At 37.5% G+C, this 19,886-nt stretch overlaps 3 protein-coding genes across 3 annotated transcripts; all 3 read left to right on the forward strand.

Annotated features, from left to right (window-relative positions):
- Positions 1 to 3,126: 3,126 nt before the first annotated feature.
- Positions 3,127 to 4,086, forward strand: LOC102266725 (olfactory receptor 52Z1P). Its single transcript, XM_005910823.2, has one exon. The coding sequence runs from the start codon at positions 3,127 to 3,129 to the stop codon at positions 4,084 to 4,086; it is 960 nt and encodes a 319-aa protein (XP_005910885.2).
- Positions 4,087 to 6,914: 2,828 nt separating this feature from the next.
- On the forward strand, positions 6,915 to 9,620 carry LOC102283830 (olfactory receptor 51I2-like). The gene is made up of 3 exons (XM_070366917.1): positions 6,915 to 6,954; positions 8,243 to 8,509; positions 8,914 to 9,620. The coding sequence occupies exons 1-3, from the start codon at positions 6,915 to 6,917 to the stop codon at positions 9,618 to 9,620; spliced, it is 1,014 nt and encodes a 337-aa protein (XP_070223018.1).
- Positions 9,621 to 16,049: 6,429 nt separating this feature from the next.
- LOC102267284 (olfactory receptor 52A1) lies at positions 16,050 to 16,988 on the forward strand. The gene has a single exon (XM_005910825.2). The coding sequence runs from the start codon at positions 16,050 to 16,052 to the stop codon at positions 16,986 to 16,988; it is 939 nt and encodes a 312-aa protein (XP_005910887.2).
- Positions 16,989 to 19,886: the final 2,898 nt, after the last annotated feature.

Raw genomic sequence — 19,886 nt, forward strand, 5'->3', positions numbered from 1 at the left:
TTTCCATAGAATTTAGTGAATATGTAATATATGTCAGGTTCTGGACTAGGCAGATTAATAAACTGAAACAGAGATTGTAACTGCCTTCTGTATGTAACAAAGATGTTGCATCAGCGATGGAACAAGAATAAGACTCCATTTCTAAGCCCAAGTGTTCATGACTATGCTGAACCACCTTCACCTTACAAAAGTAAAATGCCAGATTTGGAGTGAAAATTATCAATTGAGACCATATGTCCAATAAGTCTTGGTCTTTCTGGGTACCTTAAACCAGTTGAGTAGCTGTTTAGTGGATCATAAGACTGAAGTCTAGAAAATTAAGCTTCTTCAAAGTAACAATTGTCTTGGTCTTAATGATGATCATTTTGCATGTGCCCTAGTTTCATATTTTGAGGATAAAAATATATCTGAGTTATATATCAACCACCATAAAATACTAACTACAGAATTGATTCACATTTTAAAAATTGAAGTATAGTTGAGTTACAATGCTGTATTCTTTTCAAATGGACTGTGAAGTGATTGAGTTTTATATACATATACATATATATTTCATATTCTTTTCCATCATAGGTTATTACAAGATGTTGAGTATAGTTCCCTGTCCTACACAGTAGGTCTTTTTGGTTTATCTATTTTATATATAGTATTCTGTATATGTTATTTCCAAACTACTAATTTATCTCTCCCCACTCCCCCTCCCCCCACCCCTGCCCTTCATTCCCCTTAGGTAATCATAAATTTTCTGAGTCTGTGATTGACTCATATTTTAATTGATGTTTATTTGTAGATATCTTACTAAACTTCAAATTAAGTAACTTGTTTAATAGTCATGTAGTTAGAATATGACTTCACCAGTACTTGAATACAATTCTATGTGGCCCTAGAACTACACTGTTTCCATTAACCACATGCTGTCTGTGTGCACATGTTCAGGCCCAGTCAGATTATGCCATCAGTAATATTACAGAGTAATACCCTGATCCCCAGACCTACAAATTAATAACTGCAGGTTATAAGACTACAGTTAAAGCAGGTCATAGATGTCCCCAAAGATCACCAGGGCAGTTAGAAGAAAGATAGGAAAATTTGTTTTCCTTCCTTCCCATCTTCATTTCAATGTTTCCTTCAATCACATTCCTCTTCTCTCCCCCATCTCTAATGTCCTGATGAGGCCCAACTCTAAGTCCCCACCCTATAACTATACTTCACTCATATACAGGGCTCTGGCATAGATATGTGCCAGACACACTTCAAAATTAACCTTTACTCTCATTCTCTGAAATATAAAAATCTATCTTAAAAGAAATTTCAAGCAGTTAATTTGGGCTATATGTTAAATGGTTGAATAATTGGTTTATTAAATTAAAAAATAGATCCACAGACATAAGAATCTCAATTTTATTCCAGCATTTTTAAAAAATCACATATCAGTTAAGAAAAGGCCTAATGGGATGACTATTTGAGTATTTTATATTCTAAATTGTAACTCAAGAAACAGGGGTCTGAACATTCTAATCAGTCAGTCACAAAGTTGCTCAGTCATGTCCGACTCTTTGTGACCCCATGGATTGTAGCCGGCTAGGCTCCTCTGTCCTTGGGATTCTCCAGGCAAGAATACTGGAGTGGGTAGCCATTTCCTTCTCCAGGGGATCTTCCCAACCCAGGGATTGAACCGAGGTCTCCCACATTGCAGGTGGATTCTTTACCATCTGAGCCACCAGGGAAGTCCAATAGTTTAAATTGGAACATTTCAATAGTATAAAGCAATAGGTCAGGATATGCAACACTTAATAAAAATAAACATAGTAAAGCATACTGTTCAATGATTAATATACTGAACTGCAGTAGAATCAAGGAGTGAAGAGGAATCTGTTTCTAAAGCTCACATGCCTTCTCGGAAAATAAGAAATTTAACTAATTTGATTTGAGAATAAGGACTAGGGAAGAGTGTAATCCACTTATTTTATACATGTGTCTATAACTGTACTTGCAGCTATAGGTTTATGTGTATACACACACAAACACACACACATACTGTGTCTCCCAGCCTGCCTTTTGACTCAGCATCTTCCTTGTTTCTATCTGACCCTCCTTTGGAACTAAAGAAAATTTTGATCAATAAATAAATAAGTCAATAAACAAATCAAATAAATTTGATCAATAAACAAATAAGTCCTTCTCTTTTTCTGAAGAACTGTGGACTCTTGCTTTATAATGTGAAATCATTGTGGTTTGCTGCTGTGGTGATATTTAGAAATACAAAATATATAGTCTAATTTTCAAACAGTGATAGAAGTGAGATAGAATATATTTTTTCCTTTACCAAATGCTAGGCAAGTCCATCTAAGAAGCCAACTCAGTCTGGCATTGTACATAGTTTGAGTTTTCAATGTGCATCCTACAATTTTAAGAAATGTATTGAAGGATCAGGATCACTCTGATTCACTTGTGTATCCTCAGTGCCTGGCATAGGGCTTAGCATCAAGCTGTTGGTTCATTAATGTTGAAGAGGGCATATACCTTGAAACCTATTTTGTCAAACTCTAGTTCCTTCCCTCCTCCCATAAGCTGTATACTTCAATTTAACATCTGTCTATTTTACTCAGGGACATGATCAGTGAATATTTTGATAACATGTTTTTGTAACTAGTTTTATTTTGATAGATTGTGTTAGATGGTGTTTTAGTTCAAAGCTTTCAAATTCACTTTGGCTGATTTTAAATCCAGTGGGACCTAGAGCAAGAGTCTAAAAGCTTTGGAAATTTTTTTTTTCCATCTTATAGGGATAACAACAACAGCCATGTTATGGATTATCATAAAGGTATTTTCAACAGGTTAAGGTGAAAACTTAATAAGTTAATATATGTAAAGTATTATGACACATATTACACTTTTACTAAATATTAACTGATATCTTTTTCAAGATACAAGATTCAGTTATTCCATGGAGGGAATCAAGAGTGCAATTTTAGGCTAGTTAATCTATCTTGCTGTCCTTTCATAATAACAGATGAGAAAAGAAATCTGATCAGACATCACAGGGACTAAAGGTGGGCATCTGAACCTGAGCTCAGCCCTATGGTCTTTCCCTGAAGGTCCTGGGTCTGGAATAAGCAGTCACAGATGGCTCCTTCCTCTTACAATTACACCAGTCCTCAGGATATGTGGTACTTCCTGATTGGAATCCCAGGACTAGAAGATGTGCACACCTGGATCTCCATCCCCATCTGTGTTATGTACATTGTTGCTCTTGCAGGTAACCTCTTCTTAATCTTCCTAATTGTGACCGAGCAGCATCTCCATGAGCCCATGTATCTCTTCCTTTCCATGTTGGCTTTAGCAGATGTCCTGCTCGCCACATCCACAGCCCCCAAGATGCTGGCCATCTTCTGGTTCCACTCCACGAATATATCCTTTGGTAGCTGTGTATCCCAGATGTTCTTCATACATTTCATCTTTGTGGCAGAATCTGCTATTCTCCTGGCCATGGCATTTGACCGCTATGTGGCCATCTGTTATCCACTGAGATACACTGCGATCTTAACCTCCTCAGCCATTGGGAAGATTGGCATAGCAGCTGTGGTCAGGAGCTTTATTGTATGTTTTCCATTCATCTTTCTGGTACATCGACTTTTATACTGTGGGAGAAACATCATTCCCCATTCCTACTGTGAGCACATGGGCATTGCCAGATTGGCTTGTGACAATATCAATATCAACGTCATTTATGGCTTGACTGTGGCCCTGCTGTCTACAGGACTGGATATAATGCTCATCATTATGTCCTACACAATGATCCTTTGCACAGTGTTTCAGATACCTTCCTGGACTGCGAGATTTAAGGCCCTTAGCACATGTGGTTCCCACATCTGTGTCATACTTATGTTCTATGCTCCAGCATTCTTTTCATTTATTGCCCATCGCTTTGGGGGTAAAACCATTCCTCATCACATCCATATCTTAGTAGCAAACCTCTACGTGGTGGTGCCCCCAATGCTCAACCCCATTATCTATGGAGTAAGGACCAAACAGATTCAGGACCGAGTGATTTTATTTTTCTCCCCCATCAGCATATGTTGTTAAAAAAAAAAAAAAAAAAGGCTAAATATTGGTTATTTCTGAATAAAACACTCACTGCCTAAAAGTCTGTTTCAGTGAGGAATGGGAATAAATGAAATTCACAAAAACATTAAAACACACCAAAAACTGTTAGGATCTGCCCCAAAATGGCAATGCCAGTGCATTTTTCCTAAAGTTCCTAAAGAGTTTAAAAAACAATATTTTAAATTAATGTCATTTTCAATTCTCCAAGCTAAACATTCTATTATCATGTCTTTTAACTTATTCTTAAGGACACATAAAGATAACAGTGAACAAGAGAAACATATTTTAGGACTCAACTCAGACGGGCTTTTCCTGTATAGATCGGGGGAGTAGGAGTGGTGAGAGGCTGTACACTTTTTATAAACATTCTGCTGAAATTCTGATAAAATAAATTCAGCTGAAATACAAAACATTCCTGCTAAAGTCAGCAAATACTTGGATGAATAGCATGAAGCCACCATATTATAGTTATTTTTGTCTGTACCCATTTCTTAAGCTAAAACATGAGTTCTGAAATCAGATATTTTCTAATTCACTAATATCCTATAAAGTCCATTATAAAAAATAGGTACATGGTATATTTTGATTCAATTTTTCTACATATTGGGGATTTTAGGCCCAAATCATCAATGAAGATTTCATGGAGGGACTAGAAGATTGGAAAGGTTTATACCCAGGCAGAAAACAAAAAAAAACAAAAAACAAACAAAGGCAATTAAAGATCAAAATATTTACCCAGAATCTTGTATAAAAAAGGCTTTAAACACACCAAATGTAATTATCTATAAATTGTGTCTGAGTGAGTGAGTGAAGTCACTCAGTTGTGTCTGACTCTTTGTGACCCTGTGGACTGTAGTCTACCAGGCTTCTCCATCCATGGGATTCTCCAGGCAAGAATACTGGAGTGGGTTAACATTTCCTTCTCCAGGGGATCTTCCCAACCCAGGGATTGAACCCAGGTCTCCCGCATTGGAGGCAGACACTTGTGTCTAGATTTCACCTAATTCTTTCTTTTTTATTAAACATTTTTATAGTCTCTGCTTTTTCAAGACCTAATATCCTGTCATGAGAATATGAAATTTGACATTACTTGGGGCTTAGCTTGTGGCTCAGACAGTAAAGAATCTGCCTGCAATGCAGGATACCTGGGTTCCTTCCCTGGATAGGGAAGATCCCCTGGAGAAGGGAATGGCTACTCACTCCAGTATTCTTGCCTGGAGAAGCCCATGGACAGAGGAGCCTGGTAGGCTACAGTCCATGGGGTCAAAAAGAGTCAGAGATGACTAACCAACTAACACTTTCACACTTTTTTCAATTTTACACTTAAATAACTAAATAAAAGCTTTGAGGCATTCTTTTGAATATTTGCAAAATTTCCAGTTGTTTTCCTCTTTTTCTATAACACACCTATATATAGTAGTCAACATAAGAAATGAAAGGATGTTTCCTTGACCTTTGAAGTCCTGAATTATGATTTGACATATATTATATTTGTTTTAATTTCAGTAAGGGAGTATATTTTAGAGATGATATTTTAGTATCTTTCTTATTGGTTTTATAATTAAATAAATACATCATATAAGGGATTTAACATTTAAATTTTAATTTGGAGCATGATAATAACTGTTATGAATATAGACACTAAAAACTCAAGTCACCAAACTGAATCTAGCCCTACTGCCAATAATCTATAGAAAAATGACTTCACAGAAAATGACATTAAATAAAATCTTGACAAGAGTTGCAACAAAGACACTTCTGGTTCAGTGGAAAGCTCTTCAAGGAATGAAGGGCAGGAAGAGAATAAACAGATTCCAGCATGATGACAAAATATTTGTTTAAGTGGCATAAATCTTAAAACACAAGGTTTCTTTATACTTGATTACAGCAGTGGAGAAATAAGAAAATGTCAATTTCACATCTAGAATGTATGAAATATGATAAGAATTAAGAAAAAACACTTGAATAAATATTTCAATGTTAAAGAAACTTTCAGCTTGAGGGTTTGGGTGTTTGTAGATGCTAGAAAGGAATTAGGATATTGTTGTCTGTAGGCTGCAATCCTGGGGTCCTAAATTCACTTTCTCTGAACAGTGTTCTTTGTCTTGGAATGTTTGAAGGGCCTTTGCTCAGAAAGGAATTGTATTGTTGTATTGTTCTAAATTATTCTGAACTGTTGTCTTGGAATTTTTGAAGGGGCCTGTGCTCATTGTATATTGTTCATTATTAGGTTAATAATTCTTGAAATTATAATGATCTATAAATTCAATGTAATGTAAGCCTAATTAAATACATATTGAAATACATATTTGATGTTTCTAAGAATAGTCATCTTGGCTAATTGCTCCTGGAAGAGTCCTGACTCATCTTGCCTCCCCTGCCAATCAGTTAAGCACATATAAGGAGAGGTAGCAACTATACCCACGGAGAAGGCAAAGGGAGACCACTCCAGTACTCTTGCCTGGAAAAATCCCATGGACGGAGGAGCCTGATGGGCTGCAGTCCATGGGGTCGCACAGAGTCGGACACATCTGAAGTGACTTAGCAGCAGCAGCAGCAGCAATGATATCCACAGCCCAGTGGGAAGGAAACAGCAGGAGAGGGATGCATGGATTGATGTGCCTGCTCTCAGTTCCACCTGAGTAAGTTCCTGATATGGGACCAGCTGTAGTTAAGCCCAATGTTGTTCTGGTTCTGGTTTGTACCAGTTTGAGGAAGCTGGTTACAAACATATCACATATCGGCTCTGTTCAGTGGTCATGTTGGTTGCTTGAAATTGCTCAGCATGGGAGTATTCAAAGTTGGCAATGGGTACAGGTCAGGCATTTTTATTCAGAGAAGTGATTGGTAAACATTTACCATCAATCGAGTGGTTATACTTTACAAAAAGTGCTAGCTCAATAGGAGAGAAAGACTTCATCCTCACTCACCACACCCATCCTTGAGCCAATCCTGAAATCTATCTTTGACCGCTATCTTAATACACAAGGCTCTGTTACAAGTGAGAAGAATTTTAGTGTGTATAAACTTGTTCCTAGATAAACTGGTCCTGAGCCCTAGTACCACCATCACACTCAGCTTGTGATATCCTGATAGCTTTGGTGATATTCTCAACTTGGATCCCAGATTTCAACAAGAGACACTGACCCTCCTGCAAAATACAGAGAATGTGTTCCCCATTGTCCATGGATAGCAGGTGGAGAAAGAATGAAATGGTAAATTTAAAAAAAGACATTGGAAAATATTAAGAACTGGAAGAAACTGTCCCTCTTTTCTAATATATTAAATTGTTTTATTTTATGTGTTGAATATTTGAAAACTGAAAGTGTTAGTCACTCAGTTGTGTCCAATTCTTTGTGACCCCATGGACTGTCCATGGAATTCTCCAGGCAAGAATATTGGGGTGGGTAACCATTCCCTTCTCCAGGGGATCTTCTTGACCCAGGTATCAAACCCAGGTCTTCTGCATCGCAGGCAGATTCTTTATCATCTGAATCATTTAGTATGTTCCAAAATAATCCAAATATAATAGTAAACAGCATATATTATGTTGTATTATTATTATTACAGTGTTTATATCACAATGTTGGATCTCAGATAACTTAAGTGACTTTCCCAAGGCTATAAGTCTATTAAAAGAACTATGAATTATCTTTATTATTTTCTTGCATTAATTTTGCTACTAATTTAATCTTGTTCAAACTACAGAAACCTAACAGATCCTTCAGTTATCAATTTCCACATGAACCTGTCATCTCTATGCTTATTATCATTGCCTTTCACCGCTATAAATAATCCTGCTTGATATTTCTATTAATGCACAGATTTCTATTAAACAAAGAAATGTTTAGCTTGTAGTTCATGTAGGATCACTCTTCCACACATCTAGTCAGATTTATCTTCCATATACTGTGGTTTGCATATGCTCTTGTTTTAGAAATAAGCTTTCCATCTCTTTTGTAAGAAAATACCCTCAGTATGACTGTCAGGAGCTCAGGATTTGATGTATAATAACTAACAACTTATTTTCCAGTGTCCATGTGCTTCTCAGTATCCTCGGATGAAGTCCCATCATGACATTTACAATAGTTCCATTGAGTTCACACCTGCAACATTCACTCTTGTTGGATCCCAGGGCTTGAAGCAGAGCACATCTGGATATCTATACCATTCTGCCTGATGTACACTATCATTTTCCTAGGAAATGGCATCATTCTTCACATCGTCCGGTTTGATCCTGCTTTGCACCAACCCGTACGCTTCTTTCTGGCCATGTTGGTCTTTGTGGAACTTGGTGTCTCTGTTTCCTGCCCACTGTTGTTGGGCATTTTCCTCTTTGGCATTAATAATATAAGTTTTGGTGGTTGTCTGCTACAGATGTTTTCCATGCATTCTTTTTTTTTTAGTTTTATTTTTAAACTTTGCAATATTATATTGGTTTTGCCAAATATCAAAATGAATCCGCCACAGGTATACATGTGTTCCCCATCCTGAACCCTCCTCCCTCCTCCCTCCCCATACCATCCCTCTGCGTCGTCCCAGTGCACCAGCCCCAAGCATCCAGTATTGTGCATCGAACCTGGACTGGCGACTCGTTCCATATATGATATTATACATATTTCAGTGCCATTCTCCCAAATCATCCCACCCTCTCCCTCTCCCACAGAGTCCAAAAGACTGCTCTATACATCAGTATCTCTTTTGCTGTCTCGTATACAGGGTTATTGTTACCATCTTTCTAAATTCCATATATATGTGTTAGTATACTGTATTGGTGTTTTTCTTTCTGGCTTACTTCACTCTGTATAATGGAATCAGGCATCCTACTGGCCATGTCTGTAGACCACTTTGTGGCCATATACAGCCCACTGCGATATACCATCATTCTGACAATTCTCCGCATCAGCAGGATGGGTGTCACCATTGCCTTTCACAGTGTGGTGCTCGTGTTCCCACTGCTTCTTCTCCTGAAGCGTCTGCTCTTCTACAGCCACAATACCCTCACACACTCTTACTGCCTCCACTCAGATCTGATCAAGTTGCCCTGTGGAGATACCCACCCCAATAGCATCTTGGGTCTCTTTGTCATTTCCTTTACATTTGAGCTAGACTCATTGCTGATAGTGATTTCTTGCATGCTGATTCTTCATACAGTACTGGGTATTGTTTCTGGGGCAGGACGGTGGAGGGCTCTGAACACCTGTGTGTCACACACCTCAGCTGTGCTTGTGTACTATGTGCCCATAATCATTCTTTCCCTGATACATCGCTTTGGGCACCATTTACCTCTATTCCTCCAGACTGTCATGGCCAGTGTCTACCTTTTCTTCCCACCTGTGGCCAACTGCATTGTTTATAGCATCAAAACCAAGGAAATTCTCAGGAGCATTGTTCGACACTGTCTAAAAAGAGGGATGTGGTATCTCAGAGGATACTCTGAAAACACAGGAACTTGGATCAGAGCTATTGCCTGGATATTAGACTTTCAAATGGGAAAATTATATAGTGTATGATTTCTTGTGAGTGAACTATAAACTTTAGTAGATGAAGAGAAATAGCTCAACTCCTTCCTCCTGATAATAGATATATACCATTACCTGAAGTATACTACAGAAAGAAGTATGGCATCTGGGTATGTCTTTTTTTTTTTCTGTGAGGACATCATTTTACTGTTGAATCCTTGAATATTTTATTCATTTGTTTTTCTCCCTGGAAATAGGTAGATAAGTACTAGGAATTTTGTTTGTTTGTTTCCTGGTACATGTAATTTAGTTACATGTTTTGTAAGTAAAAAGAATCAAGACACAAGAGTATGAATTGTATTATTTCATTTATATAAAGCTTTAGAATAAGTATAACTAACTTAATGTAAAGAAAATCAGAACAGTGGTTACTTCTGATGGATGTAGAGGTGAGAAAATGACTGGGGAAACATATGATGAAATCTCTGGGAAGATATACATGATCTATGTTATGTTTATATAAGTTACATGCATGTACCCATTTGTCAAAATGGTGGAGCTAAACTAAGCCTTCTACACTTTAGTGTATGTCAAAATTACTTGCAAACCTCTAGTCAATAATGATAAAAAGATAATAACAATAATAATTGGGTTGCACAGTGGGTGAAATTATGGAAAGGTATGAGAATGGTATATTGTTAATATAACAATGAAAACTTGTTGAAGCTGGTTGATGGGTAGATGAAAGTTCATTATAATAGTCTGTTCACTCTCTATGTTGCAATTTTTATAATTTTTTTAATATTTGCAATTTTTATAAATTTTTTTAAATATAGATACATCTAGGTTCTATACATCAGTGATGGTGGATACAGGGTTAGTTACCATCTTTCTAAAAATAAAGTATACTGTATTGGTGTTTTTCTTTCTGGCTTACTTCACTCTAGGCCCAGTTTCATCCAAGAAATTCAAATGTATTCTTTTTAAAATATATCTATATACCATAGCAATTCTACATGTGCAATTCTTGCTGAAAATTAACTGCAGACTGGTAGAAAGACTCTTGTAGCTACTGAGGCTTTAAGAAAAATTGCATGGAAACATGGAAGTGGGTAATAAGAGAGGACACATGAGATCAAGTCAGAACCTGTGCCACTGTAAGGGACATGGAGGGGGATTAAATGGGCAGAAGCCCTCCCTGGGGAGTGAGTGGTTTGAGTCATATATTGGGCACTGCCAACTGCAGCCCTGAAGTCTGACACCAGGAGAAAGACAAGTCCCTTTGGCTGGCTGGAGGGCTGGTGGGACTAACAGGATGGCTGTGGGAAGCCTGGACTCTGCTCTTGAGGAGCAAGTGCACACATGCTTGCTTACTCCTGAAGCATGGCAGAGAGAGTGGATTTGTTCACCTGAATTACGTAGTAGTAGGGTGTGTGTCCTCAGCCACCTCTGACTCTTCAGCACCCCATGGGCTGCAGGCCACCAGGCTCCCCAGTCCATGGAGTCTTCCAGGCCAGAATACTGGAGTGGGTTGCCATTTCCTTCTCCAATTTAGTAGTAGACTGGCTCCTTATCAACAGGAAGGTACATAGAGAAGAAACAAGCTGATGCAGTCCCCTCAGGCAGGGCCTGTATGACTCAGCTTTTATATTTTTCCCTCTAGATGATTTTGACTTTCCACAAACCACAGTGAATACCCGCATATATCATTCAGTCTTGAATGATAATCAGTCAGTTAAGAGGGGTTACTGTCTTAGAACAAAGTGAAGTTGCTCAGTCGTGTCCGACTCTTTGCGACCCCATGGACTGTAGCCTACAATGCTCCTCCATCCATGGGTTTATCCAGGCAAGAGTACTGGAGCGGGTTGCCATTTCCTTCTCCAGAGGATCTTCCCAACCCAGGGATCGAACCTGGGTCTCCTGTATTGTAGGCAGATGCTTTACCATCTGAGCCACCAGGGAAGTCCTTATAACAAAAGTTAAGTGTAAAAGGTGACATGTGGCATCATTTATATATGTATATTTTCTGCTTTTGTATACTTTACTCAATGTATTTTTTCCCATTTTTCAAATATCTGTCTTTAAAAGTACTCAATTCAGTGAAATCATAAAAATGGAATAGGATATTTTTAATAGCTTAGTCCTTAAATTTTCAATGTAGTTGAAACAACATTCCACAGTAGTAAATACTGGTAATCCCCATGATAATCCCATAAATTAGATACTATTATTAATCTCATTATACAAATTAAGAGTCTAAGAGAATTTATGTAAATTTTTCAAAGCCACACAATGAAAAATTGTTCTTGCCAAAAACAAGTCTGCAATTTTGTGTTAAACAGTTGAATCAGACTTAAGTCCAAAATCTAATTTTTTCACTATTAATATCTATGGAATGTTGCTAGTGACTTGACCTGTTTGAATTTAGTTTTTTTCATTTGTAAACAGAATATAAAACAGTTTAGCTTTGATGGTTTAAAGATTAAATGATTCATATAAAGCAGTAAGCATAATTTCTGGTAGAATTTGCTCAAAAAGTACTTTCCCACCAAATCTGATAAAAGTCTGTGAATCACACAGCCAAAATTCAAAATGTCTATATATTCTGATTTTTAGGTTCAGTAATATCACAATGCTGCTGCTGCTGCTGCTAAGTTGCTTCAGTTGTGTCTGACTCTGTGTGACCCCATAGACGGCAGCCCACCAGGCTCCCCCGTCCCTGGAATTTGCCAGGCAAGAACACTGGAGTGGGTTGCCATTTCCTTCTAGAAGTCATAAATTTGAAAAAAGCTCCATATAGTATACTATACTATGTGATTTACATAGATTAAGATAATTTAATCTATAGAAAAAGATATGAAGCCATTGCTAGTTTTTCTTACATGGTGCAGCTACAAAAATGGAAACATGGACAACAAATATCCCTCATACCACAGAAATAGTAAGTGGCAGAATCCAGATTAAAAACTAGGCAACTCAAAAACACATTCTTTAACCAATCATATAATGAGGAATATCATAAAATAATTAAATATCATTAAATTCAAGTCCAGTTTAAAAAATGAAATATGAAGAATATCAGGAAATTATATAGACCATTTTCTCCTTTGATATTCATAAGAACACCATTTATTGACCTCTGTTTCCTCTAATTATGGTCATGTAATGATCATATCTAAATGATTGTTTAAGAGGATAATTATAAAATGAGTCTCTGCTTAACACCAGTCTATCTGACCAGAAAATAAGTCTAATTGGTTTTACTCTGCTGAAGACCAAGACTGCTGGATTGGTGTGTGCTTGATAATGAATGCATATCTGTACTTTTGGTAAACAAATTAGAATTTATGATCCTTTAAAACATATCCGGTAGCCTAACCACCCCTTAACCACCCCCAAAATCTAGATAGGTATAGACCTAGGCATGAAGATATTTGCAAATATTACAGTAAAGTTGGAAATAATTTTTTTTTTAACCCATCTTGGAGTTAAATGACATGCCCAGGAACAGTTTATCATAGTATGAACTAAAATTTCAATATGAAATTTTGGCCCTATGAACCTGGACTGAGTGAGAACATCTCAGCTGGAGAAATTGTTATATGAGTTGGCATAATGAAGGTGCTAAATAAATTATCTCAAGTAGATAGGATTGCAAACATGTTTGCATAGTTTGAGGCTGAAAAGGATCCAGGATAAAACTGTAGGGAGTATAAAATGGATAAGAGCGGAATAAGTGAAGGAGATGAAGAGTCACCAAGTACCAGATATAAAGTGAAAAAGCACAAGGACATAAATTACAGCACAGGAAATATCATTAATATTTTATAAAACCTTTGGTGTATAATCTATAAGAATATCAACATGTCTACATTTAAGTGGACTTGAGGTTAATTTGCAGATGAGAACATCAGAAAGAAAGTCAACTAACTGAAAGAAAACTTGTATATATAAATTTTTTTGTATTTAGCCTGTGAGAGAAAAGAGGGGAGTGAGAAGGTATCTTATCTGCAAGTTATAGAAATGATTTCAGGGAATATTACATGTGAATAAACCCAAGAGGAATTAATTAAAATCTCTTGGGTCCTTTGTGGTTACTCTAGTGGCTAATAAATCCCTGATTCAAAGTTCCCAACTCTGCTTTCTCCAAACATTTATTAGGGGGTATTAAAATTGGTGGCTAGCAATTTTCCTCCCCAATTTGAATCAATAAATTTACGCTGTACCCAAGAATAACTCAGACTTTGCTCAGAGTTTGGTTGGGCAATAAGCACACAAACATCATCTCAGGCAGAAATGGAGAAGAAGAGTGTCTGTATCCAGAGTGAAAATAAAATATGAAGAAATATTCCAGTTTTTCACATGTTACATATGGCCCCAGCACCAAATGGATTAGAACGCATGACACTGACTCTGTGCTGATGTAGAGGGGACAGATATAAGAGGAACTGCAGAACAGAACACGAGGGCATGAGACTGCCATCTCAGGTGGAAGAAAGAATTGGGCAATGAGAAATCGTGGGTGAAGAACAAACAGTACTTTTCAGGTATCAGGCAAGAGCAGCAACAGCTTCCAATAGTTATTGACAAGTAAGTCCTCCTTTTCCTAAATTAACTTCATAATATTCCATTATCAGCTTTTTCACAATAATCACTGCATCCCATCAGTCCTGAACTCACTTATGTACACCCGCCTGTCATCCCACTGTCCATACTATCATGTGATGGTCACATGACAGTTTTTTACCTTTGAAAAAGCCAGATACTATGTTTATACTTAAAGGAGTCCTATTCTCATTTTGATCATTTCTGAAGAAAAACTTTACCCTTATTAGAAAGGAGTCAGCCATCTATGGGTTGGAGAGTCACTGAACTAAGCATTGGGGATGCTGCTGCTGCTGCTGCTAAGTCACCTCAGTCGTGTCCGACTCTGTGTGACCCCACCAGGCTCCCCCATCCCTGGGATTCTCCAGGCAAGAACACTGGAGTGGGTTGCCATTTTCTTCTCCAATGCATGAAAGTGAAAAGTGAAAGTGAAGTCGCTCAGTTGTGTCCGACTCTTAGCAGCCCCATGGACTGCAGCCTACCAGGCTCCTCCATCCATGGGATTTTCCAGGCAGAGCACTGGAGTGGGGTGCCATTGCTTTCTCTGAAGCATTGGGGATAAAATTTGCCAAAATCAAAGTAGTTAATTCATTAAGTCTATTCCAGCTATTTGTCAGCAAATACATGGTGTCTGCCATAAAATGGCCCGACTGACATCATTCTTTCACTTGATGTTTAGCAACATAAATCATAGCTGTCCTAGCATTTACTGGTATGTTTATTTACATTAAGCATATGGTTAGATGATACCTTATGAGCTTGCTGACATAAAGTAACTAGCTTTACATTTGACTCTTTTTAAAAATCCTGTTCCTTCATCCTTTATTTTCTAATTAATATATTTTGCTTGAACTAAAAAAAAAAAAAAAAAAGACTCCTCTTCCAAGTTATCCATACTGCATTAAGAGTTAATGAACCTAAAGTGGACAAATTTCATGCTTATGGGAGCTCTGACCAGGGTAAACCCAAGACATTAGCCTCAATTTGGCTGTGTTACACATTTACTCATTTTCTCATATGTTGTAGTCAAGAATGAGCCCTCCTGTCCCAATCATTTCTGCTGCTGATTTTCTTGAGTCCCAGAGATTCCTCCTTCTGCACTAATGTGTATTATAGAACTTCAACTATTTTGAGCACACAACTAATTTTAATGATTTCAGCTGAAGAAATATAAGCAAAATATAACACAGCTTTATGAGAAATGTAGAAAGTAGCAAAGAACTTTGACCAGGATTGCCACAAATATGTGAATCTGAATGGTCTTTTCTAACTCGACATTCTTTTGAAAAATCATTCAGTCTTATACAGAACAGATAATATAAATAACTAAGTACATTATGCTCATTGATGTCAACTGTTTTTATCTCTATTTTTCTTTCATAAGGAGCCATTTAAAATAAAATACTAATCAGAGTCTGAGAATCTGTTCATGCAAACTGTTCCTGACTTAAAGACAATTGAGGATAATAGAGTGATTGAGCAGTAGCTAGAATGAACAGTATGGAGGGATTCATCAAACTGATTAAAATGCAATCTACAAACAAAATGAACAAGTCTATTATTTTTTCTTTGTCCGCAGGTCTGGAAAGAAAAAAACAAGTCAGCAATTTATTCCATTACTCATGTGATTTGGTTGGTGCTACTGAGGTTGGCTGGCCATGAACATAATGTCTTATTGTGGTATAGTGTTTGTGGATGGACTTCCTAAACAGTGATGTGGCTTGTGAATCTGTATTTTCCCTTCAGTTATATGAAGGAGATGGATGATATGATCTCAGAGTTCAGTTAAAATCAGAAAATCTGAAGACTTGGCATAAAAATAGATAGTACAATAGCACAGACTAATTTGTTTGCATCTGGAAATGCAAAGACACTATGTCCATTTCCAACATCACAGTCTTCAGGCCTTCTGTGTTCACGCTAATAGGGATCCCAGGCCTGGAGTCTGTGCAGTGCTGGATTGGGATTCCATTCTGTGCCATGTATCTCACTGCTGTAATTGGAAATGCCTTGCTTCTGATCATCATCAAATCGGAGCCCAGCCTCCATGAACCCATGTACATTTTCCTGGGCATGCTAGGAGTCACAGATATTGCTCTTAGCACCAGCATTGTGCCCAAAATGCTTGGAATCTTCTGGTTTCATATACCAGAGATATATTTTGACTCTTGCCTGCTTCAAATGTGGCTCATTCACACATTTGAAGCCTTTGAGTCAGGCTTCCTCCTGGCCATGGCCCTGGACCGCTGTGTGGCCATCTGTTATCCACTGAGACATGCTTCCATCTTCACCCCCCAGCTAGTCACCCAAATAGCAGCTATGGTAACACTCAGGGCTACCATTTTTGTGACCCCCAGCCTAGTACTGATAAAATACCAGCTGCACTTTTTTCATACAAAAGTTATCTCCCACTGCTACTGTGAGCATATGGCCATTGTGAAACTGGCTGCAGAAGATGCCAGGGTCAACAAAATCTATGGTTTGTTTGTGGCTTTCACTGTTGCTGGGTTTGACCTCATATGCATCTCATTGTCCTATGTACAGATATTTATCACAGTTTTTCGTTTGCCCCAGAAGGAGGCTAGGTTGAAAGCATTCAATACTTGCATCGCTCACATCTGTGTCTTCCTCCAGTTCTACCTCCTTGCCTTCTTCTCTTTCTTTGCACATAGGTTTCGTTCTCACATCCCCCCTTACATCCACATCCTCTTTTCTAGCATTTACTTGCTGGTCCCTCCATTTCTCAATCCACTTGTCTATGGTGCAAAAACCAAGCAGATTTGCATTCATGTGGTAAAAATATTCTCTTTTTAAAATCCACCATGATTTATAGTTTTGTTGTTTCTTCTTTGTACCATCAGTTCAGTTCAGTTCAGTCACTCAGTCATGTTCGACTCTTTGCGACCCCATGAATTGCAACACGCCAGGCCACCCTGTCCATCACCAACTCCCGGAGTTCACTCAAACTTACATCCATCGAGTCGGTGATGCCATCCAGCCATCTCATCCTCTGTTGTCCCCTTCTCTTCCTGCCCCTAATCCCTCCCAGCATCAGAGTCTTTTCCAATGAGTCAACTCTTCGCATGAGGTGGCCAAAGTATTGGAATTTCAGCTTTAGCATCAGTCCTTCCAAAGAACACCCAGGACTGATCTCCTTTAGGATGGACTGGTTGGATCTCCTTGCAGTCCAAGGGACTCTCAAGAGTCTTCTCCAACACCACAGCTCAAAAGCATCAATTCTTCAGCACTCAGCTTTCTTCACAGTCCAACTCTGACATCCATACATGATTACTGGAAAAACCATAACCTTGCCTAGACAGACCTTTGTTGGCAAAGTAATGTCTCTGCTTTTTAATGTGCTATCTAGGTTGGTCATAACTTTCCTTCCAAGGAGTAAGCATCTTTTAATCTCATGGCTACAATTAACATCTGCAGTAATTTTGGAGCCCCCAAAAATAAAGCCTGACAGTTTCCACTGTTTCCCCATCTATGTTACTTCAAATAAAAATAAAGCAAAAGCATGTAATTTGAGATGCTTAAGTTTTCTCAAAAGTTGTCTTATGAAATCTGCCAGGGTGACAGCTAGTTCTCACATCCTCACAGCCCATGAAAACTATCAATGAATAGGATTATGGATCCTATCAGGGTAGTGAGAATGAGAAGTGTAAAAAGTGCAAAATAATGAACAATATTTCACTTCCTTTTCTTTTTTCCTTTTTGCCTTTTAGATCTGGCTGAGGTTCCTGTTCTAAGAAGTCTTCTCCAGATAATTCAAAAATTATGCATTTCTCACAGAATTTAAATACACCCAAGTATTAGTGTTCTGTAGTGTCTAGGTACTCAGTGAAAGCAAGTTGTCTACTCTTGTTTCTTGAAGATGTCAGTCATAAAAAATCAGAGAAAGTGTATCTTAACATGTTCTTTACCAAAAACAAAATAAAAACAAATTTTATGGATATGATGAGATAGTGATGTTTAAAATTTCAATGAATTTTCAGAGTTACTCAGGAGTGATGAAAAACATGAAAACTCAGGGGTTCTATTTTACATATCAATCATTTTTCTGAGCCCTCTAAGGTTATCTTTTAATTCACTGGATTATCCAACACCTACCATATGATAAGTATTATGGTAGAGAAGAGTGGCATAATGGTAAATTTACACTGTGCTTCAGTTTCGTGAATTTGTAATTGGTGTTAATATTTTTATGGGTTTTGTTACTCAGGACTCCACAAGAGACAACATTTCTAGTAGGCCCTGGGTATTTTCTGGTAGGATTGACTTCAGATAGAGGAAGAGATCTGATGATGGTGATTTTTCAGCCATCAGTGGCAAGAATTGCCTCTTCTGTTACTTGGTGGAGGCTTTCAGGTAAGGTAGCAAAATACATTGACCCTTCTGGCTATTTGCAGTTCCTCAGCTAAATGTTCACTTTGAGAATAATAATATTTGGCATATCTCCTCCCTCTTCTTCTTCTTGATAGAGAACCATCCATAAGCTTCAGATCTTTTGTGTTGACTCTCTTGGCATGGTATGTGGGAAAGTTGTCCTGACATTCATATCATCCTGGTTTGATGGGAAAATCAGCCTCTTTTGGGATTTAGTGAGCAGGTCCATTTTGCTTTCATACTAAGCTATATCCTTACACTTAAACAGTATAAAGATACAGAAAAAAAAAAAATGCAGTCTTGCTAATTGTGACAACATGGCTGGACCCAGAGAATATTATGCTAGATGAAATACAGTCAGAGAGAAAGATATCTGCTGTATAATTTCATTCATATGTGGAATCAAAAAAGCATCAGAAATGTACAAACATATGTGGAATCAAAAAAGCATGTTCAAAACTAATAAATGTTTAAAAATAAAATTAAATTAAAAAAAACAGAACAATAACAGACTCACTCATAGATACAGAGAATAAACTGGTGGTTGCCAGAGGAGATGGATTAGGGGGTTGGATGAAATAGATAAAGGGAATAATGAAATAGAAACATCCAGTTATAAATGAATAAAGTCATGGGATGTAATATACAGTGTAAGGAATATAATCAGTAGCACTTTAATAATTTTATATAGGGACAGATGATTACTAGATTTATCATGGAGGTCATTTCACAATGCATTTAAATATCAAATCACTAAATTGTACACCGTAGTGTTATATGTGAGTTATACGTCAATAAAAATTCAGATAACATTTGGTCTTCCATCTCCATTTCTATGTATAATTTCTAAAATTGCCCAAAGAATATATTAGAATTCTCCAAAAAACAAAATATGAGGAGACATCAGGAAGGCACTAATTCTACACTCTCTTGTATATGAAATAAACACTAATATCAGCCTTAAAATGTCCATCCTATCATAGTAAAGAACCATAATACAACTGTTCCAGAACAGTTTTTATGTCAGAGTAAGTGAAATCATTTGACTTTTGATGCTTGATATTTTATGGTTTCAAATTTGCTGTTTTCAGCCAAATCCAGAGGCGAACAACTATCATTCATCTGCATACAGAAACATTATAATCAAACAATTTCTCACAATAAGAGCCTAGATGGACTTTGACAAGACTATTTGAGATGAACTCAGCCAGTCCATCTTGACTCCATTAACTCTGAAAACTTAAGTAAGTCACAAAACTATGATCTTCTGTGGAATCATTCCTGAGATAGTGTCTCCTGAGCTGTTAGAGGGTAATATACAAT

This window comes from Bos mutus, unplaced genomic scaffold (assembly GCF_027580195.1).
Source record: "Bos mutus isolate GX-2022 unplaced genomic scaffold, NWIPB_WYAK_1.1 CTG266, whole genome shotgun sequence".
In the NCBI taxonomy this organism is placed as follows: domain Eukaryota; kingdom Metazoa; phylum Chordata; class Mammalia; order Artiodactyla; family Bovidae; genus Bos; species Bos mutus.

Excerpts from the sequence above, each read along its gene's own strand:
- LOC102266725 (XM_005910823.2), top strand. The coding sequence starts at position 3,127 with ATGGCTCCTTCCTCTTACAATTACACCAGTCCTCAGGATATGTGGTAC.
- LOC102283830 (XM_070366917.1), top strand. The coding sequence starts at position 6,915 with ATGGGTACAGGTCAGGCATTTTTATTCAGAGAAGTGATTG. Across the intron at positions 6,955-8,242 it reads TTTATTCAGAGAAGTGATTG|GGCTTGAAGCAGAGCACATC; the intron begins GTAAACATTTAC and ends GTTGGATCCCAG. Across the intron at positions 8,510-8,913 it reads TTCCATGCATTCTTTTTTTT|TAATGGAATCAGGCATCCTA; the intron begins TTAGTTTTATTT and ends CTTCACTCTGTA.
- LOC102267284 (XM_005910825.2), top strand. The coding sequence starts at position 16,050 with ATGTCCATTTCCAACATCACAGTCTTCAGGCCTTCTGTGTTCACGCTA.